Below are 21,402 nucleotides of genomic sequence, written 5' to 3' on the forward strand. Positions count from 1 at the left end.
ATTTTTGTGCAGCTGGGTATATTATAAAATGAAATACTTAATTAAATTATACGGTCGTATACAAATATTTTTATAATAATTAATTTATTTGGTTTAGACTCCAATTTAATTTTTTATGTATTTAATATAATTATATTTACTGAAACTTAAACTCAAGCTCATGTGTTAAACTAAAATAATTTTTTTACTAGATGATTCACGTAATGACTAGTTTAGTAGTTATGTAATATACATATATTTATTTTAATATATACATATATATCTAATAGAATATAAATTTTATAGATACAAAATATTAGAATATATTAAAAACATTGCAAAATGTACAAGTTGAAAAATTTATATGATTATAAAGTTAATTAAATATAATATATTAATAAAACTATATTAAATACCATATATATTTCAATAAAAGTATAATTTATATATATAATTTATATTTTATTGTTCAAAATTTTAAAAATATTATGTTAGTTCTTAAATTTTATCTTTGTCTATTATTTTAGTTCCTTAAGTCATATACGGTTAATATTACAATAATTAAAGATTGTGACATATATGATTAATTACGTGGTAAAAATAACGTTATATATAACGTGATATAATTATTTTAGATATTTTAGCTGTAACATCTTAAATCTCTATTATTTTTATTTGATGAGAAATTGTATTAATTAAATTGAATTGTAAGTAGAAAATAGATAAAAATTTAGACATTAGAATAAAATTAGTAAAATTGGCCAAAAAACTAAACCTAATCAAAGAAAGATTTTGAGATGCAAACATAGTTTAATTTAGTTAGAAGTGACAATTATTTGATTCTTAATTATAAAAAATAAGATATAATAAGATTATAATTAGATATGAAAGGACAAAAATAAGAATTAAAAAACAAGTTACTAAACTACTTATAAATAAGGAAAATAACACAAAGTAAGTCTAGAGTGTTTACCCTTCTGTGTAAGTTCATGACGAGATAAAAGTCTAGAATTTTTATGATATATAACTTAGTGAACGAGCATGTTACACGTGCAAGAGGGAGCAATCTAACAAAAGGGGAGGTGTGGATTTGCCAAAATATGATAAAAATAACAAAAAATTACCAAAATAAGGTATCCACAAAACATTTCTCCTTTCTAAAGTATTTTTTGTCATGTCACTTTCAATGTTCCTTACAGGGTCGACAACTTTTTATTATTAAAAAAATAAAGTTAATATTCCTAAGCATCATAGTCTCTGTAATTATTTGGAAACCAAGGTTTCTAAAGGAACCTATGCATCCAATCATGAAGAGACATTAAAAAAAAAACTCATTACACACATTAGCAAGAATCATTCAAACCCAAATTGCAACAACTAGTCCACAATCTCATAAAACATGGATGATAGTACATTCCAAGATGCAGAACCTGCACCTTGCATTACCAAGCAAGCAATCGCATAGGCCTGACAAGAGGGAAGTCTTGCAATGTTGGAGTGTAACATTCCTGTTTTTATATTAATTAAAATTACATGTAAGGGTATGTTGTGAGAGGTTTAAGGTGTTAGAACTGTAACGCTATCGCTGTAGCGAGAATAAGGCGGTAAAAATGGAACATTCTGAAGCACTCTCGCTATAGCGAGAAATGACTCGTAGCGAAAAGTGCAGAAAATAAACTAATTTTGTCTGATATTTTTGTTTTAGCAAGAAAGCACCTCGCTGTAGCTAGAAATGACTCGTTGTAGTGAGAATGTCGCAATTCTAAGGGTATTTAAGGGCTTTTCTGCATGAAAAATTATATTTTCCTACCATTTCACATTCTCTCAACTTTCACCCCTCCTTTTTAGATAAAACTCCTCAAAATCTTGATTGTTCTTCAAATTTAAGATTGTAGAATCATTTTACACGATTCTAAGTTTCTCTGAGTTTAATCGTGTTTTTACCGTTCGTTTTCTTTGAATCTTGTTCTTAAGGAACAAATTTGTGTTATCTAGGTAAAAGTGCTATTTTAGGACATTCATCATCATCAATCTTCGTTTAGATCTTTATTATAAGGTAAAGAGAGCTTTATTCTATCATTGTATGATGTAAGTTATATGTTAAGTTCAGGAGAGCATGTTAATGTAGCAATTTTGATAAGGTATGTATGAATAATGAGTATTAATGAAGAAAGATTGCTAATATGCATATGTTTAATGGTTTGGTTAACTGATTATACTGTGTAAATATAAAATATATGATGAAAGAACATAATATTATAGTTGAAAAAGTTTGATGAATGTACTTGATATGATATGACCTTATTGCTAAGATATGTCTGAAAATGATGAACATGTCATCGATGATTTGTTGAATGATATAATTATTGAGATCATGAGTTAGTGATGAGCAATATGGAATTAGTCTGAAAGTGCTATTAAGCACAATTTTATGATTGGATTATGGCATGAATATGAATACTGAATGGATTGCTGTAAATAGTTACAGAGATATTGGAAGTGTTATAATTATGCAGTTCCTTTTGATTTTCCAACCAGTGGTCAAATTCATCAGTCTCTCAGTTTTTATCTATACCAAGGAATAAAAAGGCCCTCTTGGATCATGAATAATGTATTTAATTATCATGATTATGATTCGCTATGAAGGTTTAATAGCTACACATTTGAGAAATTCTCTAGTATAGAATTGGTGGCAGACTCTAGTGACGCCTACTTTGGAGAGGATGATGAATTAACCGCTGGAGACTTGGCGGAGATTGAGGGCTGGTGTGATATAAATGATTAGTTTCAGGTCCTCAGTATGTGGAAAGAAGTATGAACAGCTGTAAATTTTGATATGTTTTGGATAAGGATATGTAAATATTAACTGGTGCCTAAATTCATCGTTATGAAAGGCTTTATCTCTAGCAATTTTGACTAATTGCTATAAGGAAAAGTTGGTTATTCTTTCTAAAATTTTATAAAATTAATATATTTATGAAGAAGAAATGTAGGATGTTAATTGGTATCATATTAGTTCATCCAGACCAGACTAAGGTATGGGACTAGTTCGCTTGTGTTGTGTACTTATAAGTTCTTATTTTACTAGAATGTGAAGTGAATGTTTGTTAGTAGAATTTGTTGAAAGTGAATTATGTGATTAATTTGAGCTAAGTATATTCCTGTATATACGAATAATACGCTGATAAGTTATTTGGTTCCTTTCAAGATTAGAGATATAGCTAGTAAAGGTAGACATGTTGGTGCAACAAACGAGCACCTAGCACGCATGACTCAAGTCTTAAAAACTATTGAGGGCTTTCCTCATTCATCAAACACAACCCTTCGAAGTTTGAAGAGAAATTTAACCTAGAAGGGGCCCAAAGATGGATAGTCGACATTGAGAAGATTTTCAATGCCATGGGCTGTCATGAGGAGCACAAAATGGTCTATGCCACCTATATGTTGAATGAAGAAGCAGAGGACTGGTGGAAGTTTTCCAACTAGACTCCGCCACAAGAGGATGAAAAATATTTCTTGGGAAGCATTTAAGGCAAGCTTCCTATGAAATTATTTTTCCAGAGATTTAAAGAAATAGAAGCCAAAAAATTTCTTGAACTAAAACAAGGAAGTATGTCTGTAGGAGAATATGCTGCAAAATTTCATGAGCTTATGAAATATTAGCCTCACTTTCAGCATGAAGATGAAGACAAGAATTTATGTGTTTAGTTTGAACATAGACTGAGACCTGATATTCGGGCAGCAATTAGTGTATTTTAACTAACTGACCTGCCAACTTTAGTTAGCAAGTGTAGAATTTTTGATGCAAATTCTAAAGGAAAGATGATGGATACAAGGGTTGGAGGCCTAATGAGGCAAGACCGGAGACTTCCAAGGTTCCAAAGGGGACCTTACTCTAGAGTCAGTCAGTCCCCATCAAGAGGGACTGCATCCCGAATAAGCAGCAGTGGTGGTTTCAATGTCCTAAGAGGTCTAGTTAAATATTTTAGATGTAGAGGACCTTATATTGTATGGAACTGTCCACAACCACCATTTGCCTGTAGTATTTGTGGGAGGATGGGACATTTTGCAAATACTTGCTGGTCTGCTCCTCAAAGAAATGGAAGTAACATATCTAATCTAGAGGTAGTAGTGGAGCAAAACCAACCACACAGGGCAAAGTGTTTGCTATGAGTGGAGCTGAGACATCAAAGTCAGATGAACTCATCCGAGGTAAATATAAAATAAAGGATAGACTTTTGAATGCTTTGTTTGATTCTGGTGCTACACATTCATTTATTTCTGTGGATTGAGTGAAAAGTCTTGGTTTGACTCTGTCTTCAATGTTATATGAGGTTGTTGTATCCACTCTTATGGATAAGTCCGTAGTCACCTCTTCTATGTGTTTAGGCTATTCTGTAATGATTCATGGTAGGACTTTTGAAGTAGATCTGATTTGTTTACCATTATCTCAACTGGATGTTGTTCTGAGAATGAATTGGTTGTCGTCCAATCATGTCTTATTAAAATGTAAAGGGAAAATTTTGATATTTGATAAACGATGCCGAAGTGCTATCAAAACAACTTAATTTTATTAAAGATTTTGTAATATAGAGCCAAACCTAAGTCGATTCACGGAGACACATTCTCAATCAAATTCAATTTTAGATTTTCTTTCAAAAATACAAATAAAGTTTTTGAGGTTTTGAAAATTGTAAATAAATTGAATTAAATTACGAACATAATAAAATTGAGTAAAAATGAATTAAGAAACATTAATCCACAAAATACCAAATGCATATAACTCTGGCTATCACAGTATCTAAAGATTTAAATCTACGTTTGAACAATCACCCAATTCAATTATTAATTTAATCGAATAACTTAATTGAATAGAGTTACAAATTAAATTAAATAATCATTTAACCTAATTTGCATTAATTATCAAATCAGAGCATCAATCTAGTCCTAATTTAGATTTTAATAACAAAAAAATTAATTACAATCGCAATACACAATTATGATATTAGAGAGGAAAAAAAACAAATTCGAAGTAATTTAGCCCAGAATTCAAGTCAAAATTACGGCATTTGGATTTCACGGATTGAACGAGAGTTTTAGCCTTCCATCAAAACACTTAACCCATGCAAAAATGAGAAAAGAACGAGAGAGTTCGAAAGAAGGTAAAAACAAGAATTCTTATTTCGGCGAAGTCGCAAAATCTCAAAGTGTTTTTATCACCTCCTCTAAATCAAAACCTTATTAATCCATTTATAAGCTTTTATTAGGGCAAACTAAATGGCCAAAATTCGGGTCTTAATTATAACTATAAGCTCAAATACAATTATCTAATAACAAATGGTCTAAATGCAATCTCGTAACAATATTTAGCAAATCTGCCTCAATTTCAAAAAATCATAAAAATTTGAAATCAACCTCAAATCTAGTCATCCATATATGCATTTTGAAGTCTTGGATGTGTAGAATCCAATGCAACTAGAATTAGGCAAAAATGATATCTATATAAAATGTTATGATTGCAAGAGTAGTCAGAGGTCAGAATTACCAAAAAATACAAAATTAAAGCATTTATTTGTAATAAGCCCAATTTATTCCAATAAGTAGAAAATGGTAAAAACTCTAAAAACAAAGCATATTAATGGTGTTTATTAATCAAAATAAAACTATAAATATAAACATAAAATATGATACATCAAATTCTCCCACACTTAAGACTTTGTCCTTTGGGACAAATCTCAAAATCAAACCATGGGGAACCAAAAATAAACTAAGTTATGTACAAAGTTTATCAAGTTCAAATATTATGTCTAGAATGGAAATCAATCCTCACAATTCAAATTGACAAATGAACTTATGAAATCAAGTAAGTGAAACATAAGAGATAGAATCCTCACATGACATACTCTTAATCAATCAGTATATAAGGTAAAGTGTATCACTCAAAATGCAGTACATGAAGCATGATCAACCATAAGATTTCCCATTATCTACTTCTCCACTAGAATTCACACATATACACAAAAATCAAAAGGACTTTGCTAGGTTATAAAGGGACATGGTAAAGGTGAAAAAATTACAAAGGTAATCTAGCTAAAAACCAAAGAGGATATAAGAACAATGGAGAATGAATCCAAAGAAAGTAAGCATGAAAGTAAATCTCTTAACAAAGATATAATATAATACAATATAAAAATAATCCTCTTTTACTTTTGCTGGCCATGCAATGCTCATTTTCCTTTTTATTGCTTACTTTTTTTATTTCTTTGTTTCTTTTTTTTTTTAAGGAGCTGATTTTTTTTTTCTCTTGTATTTTCTAAGGTAATCTCCCTCATACTTATTTTTATGATCATTACCAAAACAATTTCAAAGTTCTTTTATCCCCTAAGGTTAGGTCATGTTATTCTTTTATGCCTTTGGCTTGAAATGAGCTAGGATCATAAGAAATAGGACAGTTAGGCTCAAAGGGGGCTTAAACAATGAAAATAATGCAAGGTTGACTTTTGGCTAGTAGTTTGCAAGAAAGAAATGATTCATCTATCATTTTAATGCAAGCATATGGAAATATAGTCTCAAAAAGGCTTAAGGTAAGTTTTAGTGTCATACAACCATGAGTACAATTACACAATGAAAGAAAGTAAAATAACATGATATTGTCATCTATATGGCTCAAAACCTCACAAGGTATATATTCTATTATAAATAATCCAACACAAAAGATATCAAAGTCCATCTATCAAATCGAAGAATGATTCAATCAATCCGTCAAAGCCATAAAATAACCACTTGAATATATTATGTACACACCAAAAACATAATACCCCCTACTTGAAATTAACATTTTTCTCAATGGAAACACAATAAGCATAAGGACAATTCAAATATCTAATAAGTGAGAGAGAGGTAAGAACACTTCCTATAAATCAGGGTAGGTGGCTAATTCAAAAGTAGCCTCATCTTATACTTATTTCGGCAAGTCCTCATGAAAAACCTTGAGCCGATGCCCATTAACCTTGAAGCTCTTTTGCAATCTTATATCCTGAAGTCCAACAACACCATAAGGAAGAACATTAATAATAAGAGAGGGACCATCCTACATAGATCTCAATTTACCGGGCATCAACTTATGTCTAGAATTATATAAAAGGACTTTGTCACCAATGTGGAACTCTTTATGCCCTATTAGCTTATCATAAAAAACCTTGGTGCACCCCTTATAGATGTTGGAGTTCTCATAGATGTTGGTATGAGTTTTCTAACAAATTAGTGAGAAAATGATTTTTGTGACTTGCAGAGAGAATATGTATTTCATAGTCCATTTTGTGAGGGTCTAGTTCATGCTTATATTTTTATATGAAAATAGACATTTAGAGAAAAATAACCTCATCGGTTTCATAATTTTTAGATTTGTAATGAATTAGTTATGAATTTTCTACTAAACTAGTGTTAGAAAATAATGTTGTGATCTATAGAAGAAAACTATAACTTGTATTGCATTTTGTTAGTGTATGATTTATGCTTGTATTTTTTTTTAAAGAAAATAGTTGCTAAAATGAAGATAACTTCATTGATTTCATAATTTTTAAACTTGTATTGAACAAGTTATGAATTTTGCATTTCGAGGCATGAAATTTGGAAAAAATTGAAATCACCTAAGTCCATGATGATGAATCTTTCTCTTGTACAAGGGAATTGTATTATATTCAAATATGTACCAGGTGAACTTAGTTACGGTTGTGATTTGTCTTTGATTGATGTTGTGATTGTGAATTAATTGTATAATAAAGTGGTTGAATAACCTAAGGTATGAGTGTGGGGCAAAAAGTGATTGGTTAACACATCTACCAATGAGGATAGTATAGTACCTATGTATTGATAAGGACCAAGTCTAGCTAACTTGTGTTGCAGGTAGAGAAACCATATTGAACTATCCTAACTAGTGTTTGAGTATTCCATGATTAGTGTGAGTGTGAACCGCTAGAAGTGACAATATTTTGATATAATTTTGCACTATAATTATGGTCCTAACGAGGCATAATGTACCTTATGACACTATTTGAAATAAAAACACAAAACTCTCAATTTTTAACCATAAAATTTAAATGATAGATAATTAATTACTCCATAGAGAAGATATAATTAAAAGATATGGAAACTCTGGATTTGTGATTGCTTACTCTCTTTATTCATTAGCATTAAATATTTACCTTGTGAAATAGTTTATGAATAATTACACTTATCCTTTTCTTGTTTTATATCATTTAACAATGTTATGGATGCATAATGAACTATAGGGGTGTACTTCAATAATGTACGTTATTCTCCATAGGGGTGGTTGATTGGATCATAATATTGTCAACCAGACAATATGTAATACATACCGTGACTACTATAAATGATCCTTCAATCGCCCTTGTGATTATGACTGACATGGTGAGGGTTGAAGTCTCATTCTCTCTATACTATGCAATGGACATACCTTGGTATGCATAATTATTTTCCTCTAGGTAGATCAGAAGGTGTAGGGAGATGAGTTGCCTAGGGGACAATTTATAACTACTATTGCTTACTATGTGTATTTTAGAATTACCATCTAAATCTTTCATTTTCTCTTATATTATATTTATTTGAATAGTTAAAAAAATTAAGAAGGTTTGTAAATTGCTTTATCGTATAATATTAGTACTTTTATATAAAAAAAGATAGTTCAAAAAAATTATTCCAACGGAAACAATATATTTGAGTTCAAACTCACTTTGCAGAGATGAGGGTAAATCAAGTTTTCAAGTGAAAATTATCATATCTCACATTTAAAATGAAATAATATTTTTTTAGCCTCCCTTGTGAGCTTATATTGAAAGTTGAGGTTTTAATTATATTGTTGAGAAATATAAATTAATCAATTAGAAAGTGGGAAAATAACTTGATTCAATGTTAAGTACTCCATATGTTCAAGATATTATTTTGACAGGATCAACAAGTTGTTTTTAAGGATAAACTTAATCTACAATTGAATTATATCTCTCACATTCGGTTTTAACACAGTCAATTACATGTTTCATTGTCGAAGAGTTACATCTAATAATGAATTACAAATTTTATTAGAAAATTATGAGAATGAATCACCAAATTATACATGCTTACGGTTACAATATTTTAGTGTATTGTTTTGATATATAAATAATATTTAAAATAATATTATGTATTATTATATTATTTAATATAATCATAAATATGTAATCATTATTCAATAAAATGCGGGTGGATCCGAACTCTTGTTTAGATAATTCCATCGCTTTCATGTTTTTTCATTTTTAATTATATCACAGGGGTTGTGCCAGCTGCTATTATCTTGACAAATGTTAAAACCTTCACAATTTGCTATTCGTTTAACCGTTATTTTTTAATGTCTAAGATGCATGATAAATTTTTTTAAAAATTATAATACTTGATAATATTAATATATTAAATTTTATATTCTTATAAAAATTTATAATATACAAATTTTTATTCTTTGTGTTTAAGTACATATTAAAAAATTATTTATGTAAAATTTTGTATGTGAACCAAATTATTTTAGAAAATACATCCAACTATTGTGTCTAACCAGCCCAAATACTTTCATAAGTTTAAACGTGTTTTTAATCTCTATATTTTTGCAAGATTTTAAATTTTAGTTCCTAAAATTTCTATTTTTAATTTTAATTTATGAAGACTTAACACTTTTAATTTCTCTTTGTGATGTACTGCTACAAAAAAATAACACATGACAGCATTAATCTTGTTATTAGTAAGAAGTAGAAGTACTAAATTTAGAAATTTTAAAATTAAAATCACAAGAAAAAGAAAAATGTTTAAATGACTGAAATAAAATCTTACAAAATTATAAAAATTTAAAAATATTTTAGTTAGTTTCAATATGATCCATGAATGACTTAGTTCCATGTCACTTCAAATGCAGCACTGATTGCATTTTTTCTGTCGAGGACAAGTAGTTGTGGTTGTCAACGCTGAGAAGCAGTAATACAGTTTTATTTTATTTAAAATGCCATTAAAAGCTCTCAAACGTTGTTAAAAATTAGAACGCTAATTTTTTTGAGAAAATATTACTAATACATCTTTACTTTATTTTCCAACGAATACTTGTAGTAATTTTTAATAAAATAAATTTTATTTTATTTTATTTTCTTAACCAACATTCTTAAAACACTCATTAACACCTTATTTTAAGTTTTTTAATTTATTAGCTGCGGTTGCCTTTCAAATTGAGCTGAGTCAAAGGTGCACGTGAGATACACGACACGAGTATTACACCAAGTTTTCAAATTTCAATAAAATTATTCATAATCTAAATCATGCCAAAAACTGTTGTGTAATATTTAAGGGAAGAAACCCAGTTACTTTACAACACCAGCATCATTTGATAACAACGCAATATCATTCGCTCTGCATAACTGGATCGTATCCAGAATTCTACTCTACATAGTAGTATAGTTCTTCGTTATCACTAGTAATACATCTTGCACCTGCAACAGCCGGCTATTGTTCTAAAGCTTCCCCTGAAAGAATGCTAACCTATCGAAGAAAGAATGAACTAAATCGACTTTGCTTAATCCGACGCAATAGGATGATTTTCATCCCATACACAAAATCTCCTTTCACTGCTGCCAGTGCTCCCGAGGCCTCACCCCACTAACAAAAGTATGGACCTACCACAACCTCACACTGATTTTTCTTTAGAGAGATAAGAACTCAAACAACACGCTGAAAAATCAAATGGAATAGTTTGCTTGATATAAGAGACGTAATTGAACTGGCACGTATCACTTCTTGGGAGGATCTGAACTTATTAGATTGACCCACAAGTTTGCAAGCTTGACAAAGTAATGCTTCCCATTCCATGTCACCAAATTTAACCCTGATCCGCAAAAATCATGTGGAAAATAAATTACATGGCCGAACATGATGGCAGGTAGTTTAGATTTCCATTTTTAAATAAAAGAAATCACACCTATTCCCACTTCACTTAATGGATGCAAACCGATACTAAAGCAAGTGTAAAAATTGGTGTTTAAATTATATCAACTACTAGTACATAACTGAAAACAACACTTTTTGATAGGACCTATGTTGATGACATGTCCCAATTCCTAAAATCAATACACCGACAAAATGTGGAAGGGAAATTTTCAAGCTTCAAATATCTTTTTCCCCTAATCATTCATAATGAGCTTTTAGGTGCAATGCTTTATCACAAATTGCAAGTGTAAGTGTTAAGAAACTTGAGTCTAATTCACTCTCAAAAACCAGTTCATAGGAGGACTACACAAGCCCTTATAAGGAGTATTTCTAGCCAACATGAGACACCTTAACACACCCCTCTCATGCCCAATGCTGGACATCTAATGCATAAGTTTGCAGGATTGGACATCTACATGCGGCCGTCCAATAGGACAGAATAAGCTCTGATACCATGTTAAGAAACTTAGTCCTAACTCACTCTCAAAAACTAATTATTAAGAGGACTACACAAATCCTTATAAAAAATATTCTGACTCTATTTCTAGCTAATGTGGGACATTTTAATAGTAAGAAAAAAAATCTATTAAAAACATAAAATTCAAGTCATATTTTATCGTTTTGTTTCAAAGACAGTCAGTCAATGTTATTGTGCACATACCTGGTATGAAACCAGCAGGCAAGGCTGACAACTGGCAAGTAGTTTGTTCTCCGGAGATGACATAGCTCTGAAGTGCATGCTCATCAAGCTCATGAATATACTTAATGGATTCAACTAATTCCCTTGAAATGTCATCTGGCTCAAAATTATTCTGATTTGATATACTGAAAAGAGCTTCTTCAAGTCCTGAAGCCAACCATATGCTATAACACTCATTCAAAGGGGCAAATAAACTTTTAGGATCTATGGAACCTGATAAAATCCAGGGTTTGTGAAGTTTGGCTGAAGCTCCAATAATTTCGGCCACTCTATAAATTTCCCCAATTGCATGGATATACTGGACACCTGTCAACCAACACCCAAGAAATGGAAGAGGTATTTCAGACTGCTTAAGTTCACCAACATCAGCAGCACATAGATTAGGCATGATGTAATAATGTAGCTTACCTTTTGGGTTAGATAAGATCTGGTTATTGACACCATTTTGTACAGCTTGCTTCCAAATATAAGCACCATGTTTCAGCTCTTGAGAACAAACAAAGGCTATTTTGGACCATATGGTAAGATAATTAGATTGTTCTTCTCTTGATCCCAGCTTGAGAATTCTTAAAGTTGATGCCGTATTTTCTAAAAGTTCCAAAGCAGATTTAATATCCTTGTTGACCTACTCAAATACAAATGTAATCACTAATCGTGCAATAATAACTAATAAGTTTTGTCAAGATGAATGATCTAGTGAGAAAGAAGGTTATCAATAAAATAAAACAAGAAAATATAACTACTATCCAGCAAATTTTTCAAGGAAAACTGTGGCAATTGTCATTATTGACAAAAGTGCCTAAATTAGTTATGCGATCATATATTCAGTTTGAAACTATCAAAATCCCTCAGTAGTTACAATACTATTTGCACATGCGAAAGAATAAAACTTAAAAAATACAATACTCAATATTTTCAAGAAATAGACATACCATTGACAACCTTGATGCTAGCTGGTATTCTGACTCAAGAGGTTGAAACTTAGGTTCTTTCAAAAGTTCAAGAAGCTCAACAAAGCATGCATTTCTAGGGGAATAATCTTCTAAGAGATATTCATTAGGGGTACTCATATTATTCTGATGCAGTGTCTTTGACAATTCCTGTAAAGAAGGGAAAAGTAAAAACAATGCTGAAACTATTAATAACTTGTGAATTTGATTAATAACAATGAAATAATAGCCATAAACAAATATGCAAGCAGATGAAAACCAATTTCACAATAACATATTACTAATGACTCAACTCAATCATGTTTAACAGGGCATTTGACTCCATGAACCCAAGTCACAACCAAGCCATTAGGCCAGGGGTTCTGCTGGCTTGTTGCTCAAATCCTGCCAGAACTACCTCAAAAATTTCCCATATCCCTTTCCAAAGGCTGTACACTTACTTTTTTACGGGAAAAAATAAGTACTCAGAACTACAAGATAGGCAAAGAGAGAACAACAAAATAGTTTGTATACTGACCTGAATTTCCTCCTGAAGAGCTTTTGCTTTTGCATCTTCACCCGAAAGAGCAGCAGCACTTTGAGCATTCTAAGAATATTAATTTATGGATAATTTCAGTGCCAGTAAGAATTAGCATTATCTAACAGAGGAAGATCATAAGAGTTAGCTACCTTGATATTCTGTAGATGGAACATGACGTAATTGCACAATTCATCCTTCAATTTGCTATAAAACTCTACGTAATCAATTAGCTCTAATTTTGTTGATAACGGAATTGGTGATAAGTCTTGGTGATCAAGAGTAGATGCCTGATCTTGACTTGTTCCGGAGATGGCATCTTTAAATTCCCATGAATCATCCTCAAAATCACCATCAGGATTGGTCAAATCAGAATTTAAAACTGTTGTGTTAGAACTCTCATTGACTAGTGGTGCATGATTAAAAGGATTTTTCTGTGCAGATTCATGGGAAAATCTGGTTCCAGGTGAAGCATCCTTAAAGTCCAAGTCATCATCAAAATTATCACCACTGGTAACCAAACTGGAGCCTGCTACTTTGGGGGAGGCATGAATCTGATTATCACTAGCTTTTGGTGTCACATTTGGAGAAACATTGTTTTCAGCTTGGCTATATAAATTCCATATCAAGTCATTGATAGATAAGTTGGAACCAGGGCTATTAAAGCCATTCCTTATTGATGATGTTGGTGCATAGGGAGACAAATCTTGAGACACAGAAAGTTCATCGGTATCTGGCATCTCATCTCCAAAAATTGAGAGAGGCAAGGCTTCCCTATGATTCTCTGAGCTTATTAGGGGCTTCTGCAAATAAAAAGAATAGTAACACCAAGATGTTTAAGAAGCATGAAAACTATGTCGAGTGTTAAACAAAACAATGTGCCATATGGCAAACTCGTGAATCTTTTTGTGGGTCCATAAAACCAAACTTTGAACTCAAGTCAAGAGTGATTCTCCTTTTTATTAGAAAAATATTATACCTATATAAATACCACATGAATTATAAAATATGATACCAAACTAATTCAATACCTCAGGTTTTGTTCCAATTTCTGTAACAGCATCCTTTGATTCAAACAAATTGACATCCGAATCAGTATTCATATTGACTGGGGAAGAATTGTTTTTGTTGTTATCATTCTGGTTGTTTTTGGTATTGAGGTATGATTCAGAACTATGATTGTCTTCACCCAGGAAACCAGAATTGAAGCTAAAGCCAAAGCCCCATTCATCAGATTGACGAGATTCTGATGCAAGAGATGAATCAATAGTGTGGTGGGGAGCTGCACCATCAAATTTGTGTCCTTCCATATTAGTGGGATATATGTAAGCTGTCTCCAATGGTTCCTAATACCACAAATCCATAACCAGATTGTGTTAACGGACATTCCTCAATAATCTGGACACTGTGACACAAAACATGAAATTATGTTATAACAACTCACCAAACTTCGATTTGATCCTGACCCTGAATTCAGCTCCTCAAAATTTTGAGGAAACATAGCGAACCTGTTTCCAATTTCATTCGATTCACTTTTTGGACCCAGTTGTTGTGGGCTAATATGATCTTGCAACGCAGAACTTGGACTAAACTCAAACTCCAGGTGCCATCCGCCAGATTTGTCAGATATCCCAGTGGATGAATCCATCATAGTACCAACACCAATTGAACCATTACCATGCTTTGGCACTTCCGACTTTAAGATAGAATACAGATTATCAGGCAAATGAAATTCATTACATGAAAAATAAATCTTTATAATTTTGATGACATATTAAGCAGGCATGTGTTTATGTGACCAAATCAATCTCTTGCCCAATAGCATAGACTCTTAATGAACTTTAAATTACAGATCCTGATGGGCAATGAATGACTTCAAGACTGAAATGTTACTACACCAGCACAAGATTTAAACATGTCCTAACCACTGATCAATACCTACTAGTAATTATCTCCTACCCTTTTTGTTCTCATTTCGATGCAACTAAATCAATCAGCCATTTCTCCTCCCGCGAGAAGTTACAAAAAATATCCACATAATTCCTATCTTTCCTAAACCTCGTTTCTACTAAACAAGCTGTAAAAAAGATCCACAAAGATTTTTGAAGTTAAGAAAACAAAGATCAAGCATACTTATTCATTCCAGCATTTTCTTTAGCTTTAAGTTCAATAATTCACGACCTTCAAAAAATTCGATGCATTACCTTAACATTCTGGCTCATGACTCCAGTTTCCCATTCTGCAGACTTGAATTCCCACCCATCCTCGTCCTCCGAATCCGAATCCGAATCCGAATTCAATTTGCTTGCATTCGAGTTCGTTAATCCATCAGCTTTGGAATTGGGAGCAGCAACATTAGATATCGAAATCGATCCGTTCTGAGAATTCATCTGAGGGTGCTGGCTATACAAAGTGGAAATCAAATCACTAATTCCAACGGAACCGTTCGTATCGGATCTCGATTTCACAGCAGCACCGTTGCTTTTGTCGGCAAAAACATTGGCAGAAGCAGGTTCCTCATCTTCCCCTTCTTCTTCATCCACGCCAAAGATCGAAAGCGGAATAGCCCCTTTCTTTTTGGGCTGAACGACGATGCCGTTGTTGTCGTTTACGTGTTTGTCCGTAGGATCCAGGGAAGGGGGGAACGGGTCGAAGGGTTTCGAAACGGCGCCGTTGATCTGGTTGGAATGGTTCACGAAATCCCCCCAATCGTCGTCGTCGAGGGGATTGGTGTGGTTGGAGGTTGAACGGAATGGTTGATTCGGAAAAGACGCGAACGTAAAGTCACCGAAGCTCTCGTCGTCGTCTTCCTCCTCCGCCATAGCTGAGAGACACTATTGCGTTTCTTTCTTTCGCTGCCAATCGCGTTTTTGCCTTCGATTTTGCAAAAAAAGGGTACGGGTTAACTATCACGTGTAGTGTAAATGCAATGACAGTGGCACCCCTCCAGCTATCATATGATGTGGATTTATGCTATCTTAGTGTGAACGATTGATGAATACTAATTATAAAATAAAATAAAAATACATATATAAATTGTTCTGATAATTAAATAATCGAAGCTCTTATTACTTGATTAGAAGATTATTGCTTGTGAACATTTTAATGCTTGCTTGGTTTATATTCAAAATTAATTTATAATCTATATTTATCGTTGGTAGTTGGTATTAACTATTTTACGTTTCAGCTGGTCATTGAAACGGAGTTTTTAAGAATTCCAAAACGCAAACATGCTTTTTCTCTTACTTTCCTTGATCTCTGTTTATATCCTTGGTAATTTGTCGTCATATAAATCCTTAACTTACATTTAGGAGCAGTCTAACTAGTAATAAAACATTCCTCTTACACCAACCATCTTCACAATGTCTTCAGTATCAAGGCCATTGTTGACTCCTTCGTCATGCAAAACTGAATTTTTCTTAAATTTTATTTTTCAAATATATTAACACTCAAATCGCAATATACATGATCAATTACATTTGCAAGGACGTGCATTGTGATGTTATCACATGCAAGCCCTGAATCAACAACTTTACAAAATAATAGTACACTCCCATATGCACAAAATTACAGGAAAAAAAAAACATTTTGTTCCAAATAACAAACAAATGTAAATAAAAGAATAAAAGGGAAAACAAATTAAAATTCCAACAAACGAAGCATAAGAGAACTAGAAGAGTCAAATTCAGCTGATGAGAAAAATAAGTGCGGTGGAGAACAAGGCGAACACGAAGCTGTGGGTCTTCCAACCCTCAACAAGAAGAGAATTTGCTGATGAAAAATCACCAGAAGAAGTGTTAGTGCTTATAATAAGAACCATCCAATCATCCTCGGAAGCAATCCCAGCTATCGTATACTTGGAATTGTTGAGATACTTAGTGTAGCGATTAGGTTTGGTATAATTGGAAAACAAAGCATCGGGTTCCAAATTGGGCACACAAACAGGCATGACGACCCCATCTTTTGTGGTGTTGATGTTGATCATGCATTTCCTTACGCTGTCTTGGAAGGTTGGGATTTTGGGGTTGGTCCCTGGCGCAGGGTAGTAGTCACGAAAATCTTCGCAGTGCTTGTCCTCTAAATCATCTGCGATCTTGCTTGCTACGCAAGAAGCCTTGCTACTTTTCTCAAGATCTGGAAGGTTCAGAATTTTTCTATAAACGTTTATGTCATGAAGTAGATTCTTCTTCTTCTCGGCTGCTGAGAAAGTCATCACAAAGAAAACCACGCAATTAAAGGACATCAGCGTTAAAATGTATATGTTAGTGCTTTGCTAAGCTATGATGCTTACATTTATACAATAAATTAGGCAATTTTTTTTAAAGAGAGAGCAAGGAAGTGAAGAACCAAAAATGTTAGAAGAAAAGAGTCTTACATGACGAGGGAGAAAAAAGTATAAACAAAACTGTATAAATTGTCGAACAATTTTAAAGAAAAACATTTTTTGGACACTACTTGAACATGTCTTTAATTTAAAAGTGTGTCTTTAAGAAACATGTATACACAAAAAAAGAAAGATAAAACTTAATAATATACATTAATTATTACCTACAGTATTAAGTTTTAGTACTTCAAAAGTATATTTGAATTTAAAAATGCACAGAAAAGGTGTTTATAATGTTGGGACTTAATGAGAGTCAGGGAAAGAGAGATAATTACCATCGCAGACCACTGGACTAGGAAGCAGGTGGAAGGCAAAGACAGATACAATAAGAAGATAGGGACCCAATTTGAAGGAGGCCATGCTTAAATTAAAGAGTTCAACAAGAGTAAAAAAAACACAACTTGTTATTGAATTGCAACGGGGAAAGCACTAATTAGAGGAAGAGGAGTACTTAAAACTATATGTTATATGGTTATGATAGAGCGTGGCCACAGATATATATAAGACCCCAAGGGGAGGGGAGAGTGGGAGAAATAAGCAGTAACTGTAGGATTAAAAAGAATTTGGAGAATGGAATAAGAGTAAAAATGACTAGCAAAAAGGATAATACATTTCTGTTCTGAACAATAATGAATATTTTTTAAAATTTGAAAATTACTGGGAAAAAAATTCTCAAGCATAGATTTTTAATTATTGTATCTTTAAAACAGTTTCAATATGTCAAAATGTATTATATAAATGATATTGTGAATACCTCTTGTAAGGGTGCGCGCGTCCTTCTTGGTTATTTCCTTATGCTTTTCTTGGGAGGGAGATACTCCTCACTTTTATTGGTACCTTGCTTGTAAAGAGAGGGGCTTCCACGCCATTATTCTTTTTGTTTCTAAGGAAAAGTGGTATAAACAAGATAGGCATCGTGAATTTGAATAGTTGTTTCATTTCATACAAATAAACATCTTATGTGTTTCCGTTTTCCTGATTTATTTGGCCAATGTTTTGCTTTTATTTTTAGGGTTGTTTGGAGGACTTTTTCTAACTTTATTCAATTATTTCTCTAGTTTCTAGAGTAAAACTATAATTCATTTGTAAGAATATTCGACTAGAGAAAAAATCATTTTTTTCACAAATAAGGAAGAGAAAAACTTTTTTTTTTAATTTATAAAATTGATTTCATTATTGGTTAGTTTGTTTTTAATATCAAGAAAAATAAAATCTAGATTTTAATTTTGATAATTATTAGTCAATCAAATATTTTATATAATTATAAATTAATTAATCTTTGATTTTGAAAATTATTAATTAATCTGATCTTTAATTTTGGAGCACGTCACTTAAAGATCAAATTAATTAATAATTAAAAAAATTTAAAAATAAATTACTTAATTTAATAAGTATTAGAGATCAATTTTTTTTCTAATTTAAAATTAATATGTGTCTATATATCGAATTATAATCATATTTAATTTTTTTTTTCATATCATATATATTATTATACTAATTTTAATATGCATAGATGAAGTATCAAATTCATTTATTTAATATATATTATAAGCAATCTCTAATACTTTGAGCAACCTCTATGCATTTTGTCTTGTATATTTGCTTATACAATCTACCATAGTTATAATAAGAAGGACCGTAACAACTAAATCATTATCTAGAAATTTTCTAATACACATGATCCTCATAAAGAGACAAGTGTAGAACATACTTACTTCTAGTCAGAGACTAGAGGATAGTTATCATAAATAAAGCTTTCAAAGAAGAAACCTAGAAAGAACACATGATATTACAGAAATAAGGTTTTTATTTCAGTTCAATCCGTCCATTACAAGCAAACATTTCTCCTTATATAGAGGATGGAAAGCAGCATAATTACAAGTAGACAATATCGGATAAGAACCTAATACTTTTCTGAAGGTGCTTTAAACAAACCAACAAACCATAACAACTTTTAGTACAATATAGTGATGAAAACACACCGAAAGCATATTGACAATACATAAAGGTATTCTTCAGGAATCTTTCAATTTTTTATGATGGGTTCATGACTAAGAGAGAGATTAGGATCTTCGTCTGATTGCCAATCGATATTATCTAAAACTGATTTGTCTGGATCTTGAGAATCTATCATCATATCAGTTGCATCTATTCTTGATGACTTAGCTTGATGACTCATGAGAACGTGCCCTTGTAAATCCCATTGAATTTTTTCTTTGTCAGAAAAAGCAGTTACAAGTGGTATCACTTTATGAATCTTGTTCTATGTGTATTTTTCATCAAGAACTAGAGGATAGATGATATCTAATGGTTTTAGATTAGTGTAGGTGAAATTTACTTTAATCATTTCATCTCTTGTGCCATTGATTGTGTGGAGATGTATGATCAAATCATATTAATGAAAAGGAGGTTCATCATCTTGGGAGAAAATTCTCAAATATGAATATTTATTCCATATCATTACTTGATTTTGAGTGTACAATAACCTTGATGTTTGGTGCTGGAAATATGGTCTGTGGATTATTGCAATAATCATATTTTTTGGGAATTTTGAAGGTGGCTGGTTTTCTTCTATTTCCTTCCATATAACAACTCTTTCCATTTCAGTTTGAAGATATTTCTTCCAAGTGGATAGTGGTTGATACCAAGTTAATAATTTCCATAACAAAGATGACTCCTTTTGAGAATTATTAAGAAACTCAAACATTTTGAAAGTGGAGAAGTTTAAAGGATAATAAAACAATAATGAGACACACCATAAGTACTAAAGGTCTTCCTCAATGAAGGAAATTTCCATAAGTAAGGAAAAAATATTCAAGAAAGGTGCATTCGGATGAAACCCAGTTGGTTTTAGTCTAATATTATGGTTGTGTAAGGAGAGAGCCAAGGTTGGAACATGTGATTCCTGGTGAAGTCTTTGATAAAAGCAGGAGTAATTGGTTCTTCAGTGTAACACTCCGAATTTTGTAATATTGTTTAATTATTAATGTGTATATATATATATATATGTGTGTGTGTGTGTGTGTGGATTGCCCTATGGGGTGTGTTGATTGACATGAGGATGATGTGTATATGTGTGTAATGATGTAGACATGTATAAATGTGTGAATATGATTGTGAGAAGTCTGTATAGTGTGGTTGGAATGTAATGTGAATTGTGACTAGACTGGAATAGATTGAATATATATATATATATATATATATATGTGTGTGTGTGTGTGTGTGTGTGTGTACAGGCTAAGTGTGGATGCTGCTGCAGGGCATTCTCGCTGTAACAAGAAAGCCTTAGGCGTAAGGCATGAAACTATGTCATTCTCACTGTAACGAGAAGGCATTAGGATAGAGGGGTGAAACTGTTGCTTTCTCGTTGTAGTGAGAGTCCTCTTGCTACAACGACAGAGCGACAGTTTGGGGTGCATTTCTGGGTGCAGTCTCGCTATAGCGAGATTTTACAAAAACCAAAATGCAATTCCTTCTGAGATTTTTGCTGTAGCGAAAGAGGGTGTCGCTGCAGCAAGAATATCTTGCTGTCTCTTGCGATCGGAGGGGTATTTGAAGTGGGTTAGGGCTTGAAAAATTCATTTTCCATTCTTTTCTTCAAAATCCATTCGATTCTCTTGACCCTAAACCCTATTGCACCGACTAAATTGCCTCCAAAGCCGTTCGTGAGCTAGATTGAAGGTTGGATTCGTGTTGGAAACGCTTGGAGGTGAGTTTTAATGGTTAGGGTTTCGATTTTTGTCCCTCTTTTCTGTTTTCTGAGTTCTCTTTGAGTTCTGAGGGAGTTTTCCATGTGTTTTAGGGACAAAATTTGTGTGGAGAACGTTTTCTACCATTATTTTGTGTTGGGTCTTCG

The 21,402-nt window shown here is 32.2% G+C and overlaps 2 protein-coding genes across 6 annotated transcripts; both read right to left on the bottom strand.

The window, feature by feature from the left end:
* Positions 1-10,299: 10,299 nt before the first annotated feature.
* On the bottom strand, positions 10,300-16,113 carry LOC113872048 (dentin sialophosphoprotein). 4 transcript variants are annotated; one of them, XM_027509252.1, is made up of 9 exons: positions 15,367-16,113; positions 14,607-14,858; positions 14,194-14,508; positions 13,315-13,965; positions 13,163-13,231; positions 12,628-12,795; positions 12,104-12,320; positions 11,657-12,001; positions 10,300-10,894 (listed from the first exon to the last, which is right to left on the bottom strand). In XM_027509252.1, exons 1-9 carry the CDS (start codon positions 15,982-15,984, stop codon positions 10,800-10,802), a joined length of 2,730 nt encoding a protein of 909 aa, XP_027365053.1. In that variant the 5' UTR covers positions 15,985-16,113; the 3' UTR covers positions 10,300-10,799. The 4 variants fall into 4 exon arrangements, with proteins under 4 accessions (XP_027365053.1, XP_027365052.1, XP_027365055.1 ...); XM_027509254.1 differs by having other exon boundaries at positions 10,301-10,894; positions 13,315-13,962; positions 14,685-14,858; XM_027509253.1 differs by having other exon boundaries at positions 10,301-10,894; positions 14,685-14,858.
* A 728-nt stretch (positions 16,114-16,841) lies between these two features.
* On the bottom strand, positions 16,842-17,938 carry LOC113873586 (uncharacterized GPI-anchored protein At3g06035-like). Of its 2 annotated transcripts, none has more exons than XM_027511768.1 (2): positions 17,822-17,938; positions 16,842-17,362 (listed from the first exon to the last, which is right to left on the bottom strand). In XM_027511768.1, the coding sequence occupies exons 1-2, from the start codon at positions 17,904-17,906 to the stop codon at positions 16,848-16,850; spliced, it is 600 nt and encodes a 199-aa protein (XP_027367569.1). In that variant the 5' UTR covers positions 17,907-17,938; the 3' UTR covers positions 16,842-16,847. The 2 variants fall into 2 exon arrangements, with proteins under 2 accessions (XP_027367569.1, XP_027367570.1); XM_027511769.1 differs by having other exon boundaries at positions 16,842-17,359; positions 17,822-17,935.
* Between the last annotated feature and the right edge of the window lie 3,464 nt (positions 17,939-21,402).

Source organism: Abrus precatorius, unplaced genomic scaffold, assembly GCF_003935025.1.
Source record: "Abrus precatorius isolate BTA unplaced genomic scaffold, Abrus_2018 Scaffold7, whole genome shotgun sequence".
Classification (NCBI taxonomy): Eukaryota; Viridiplantae; Streptophyta; class Magnoliopsida; order Fabales; family Fabaceae; genus Abrus; species Abrus precatorius.

Bases quoted from the DNA above. Each gene is read 5' to 3' on its own strand.
- LOC113873586 (XM_027511768.1), bottom strand. From the start codon at position 17,906: ATGGCCTCCTTCAAATTGGGTCCCTATCTTCTTATTGTATCTGTCTTT. The intron at 17,363-17,821 runs GTAATTATCTCT...TGACTTTCTCAG, and splicing joins TAGTCCAGTGGTCTGCGATG to CAGCCGAGAAGAAGAAGAAT.
- LOC113872048 (XM_027509251.1), bottom strand. From the start codon at position 15,984: ATGGCGGAGGAGGAAGACGACGACGAGAGCTTCGGTGACTTTACGTTC. The intron at 14,859-15,366 runs GTAATGCATCGA...TCTATCTTAAAG, and splicing joins TCATGAGCCAGAATGTTAAG to TCGGAAGTGCCAAAGCATGG. The intron at 12,321-12,627 runs GTATGTCTATTT...GTATTTGAGTAG, and splicing joins TAGCATCAAGGTTGTCAATG to GTCAACAAGGATATTAAATC.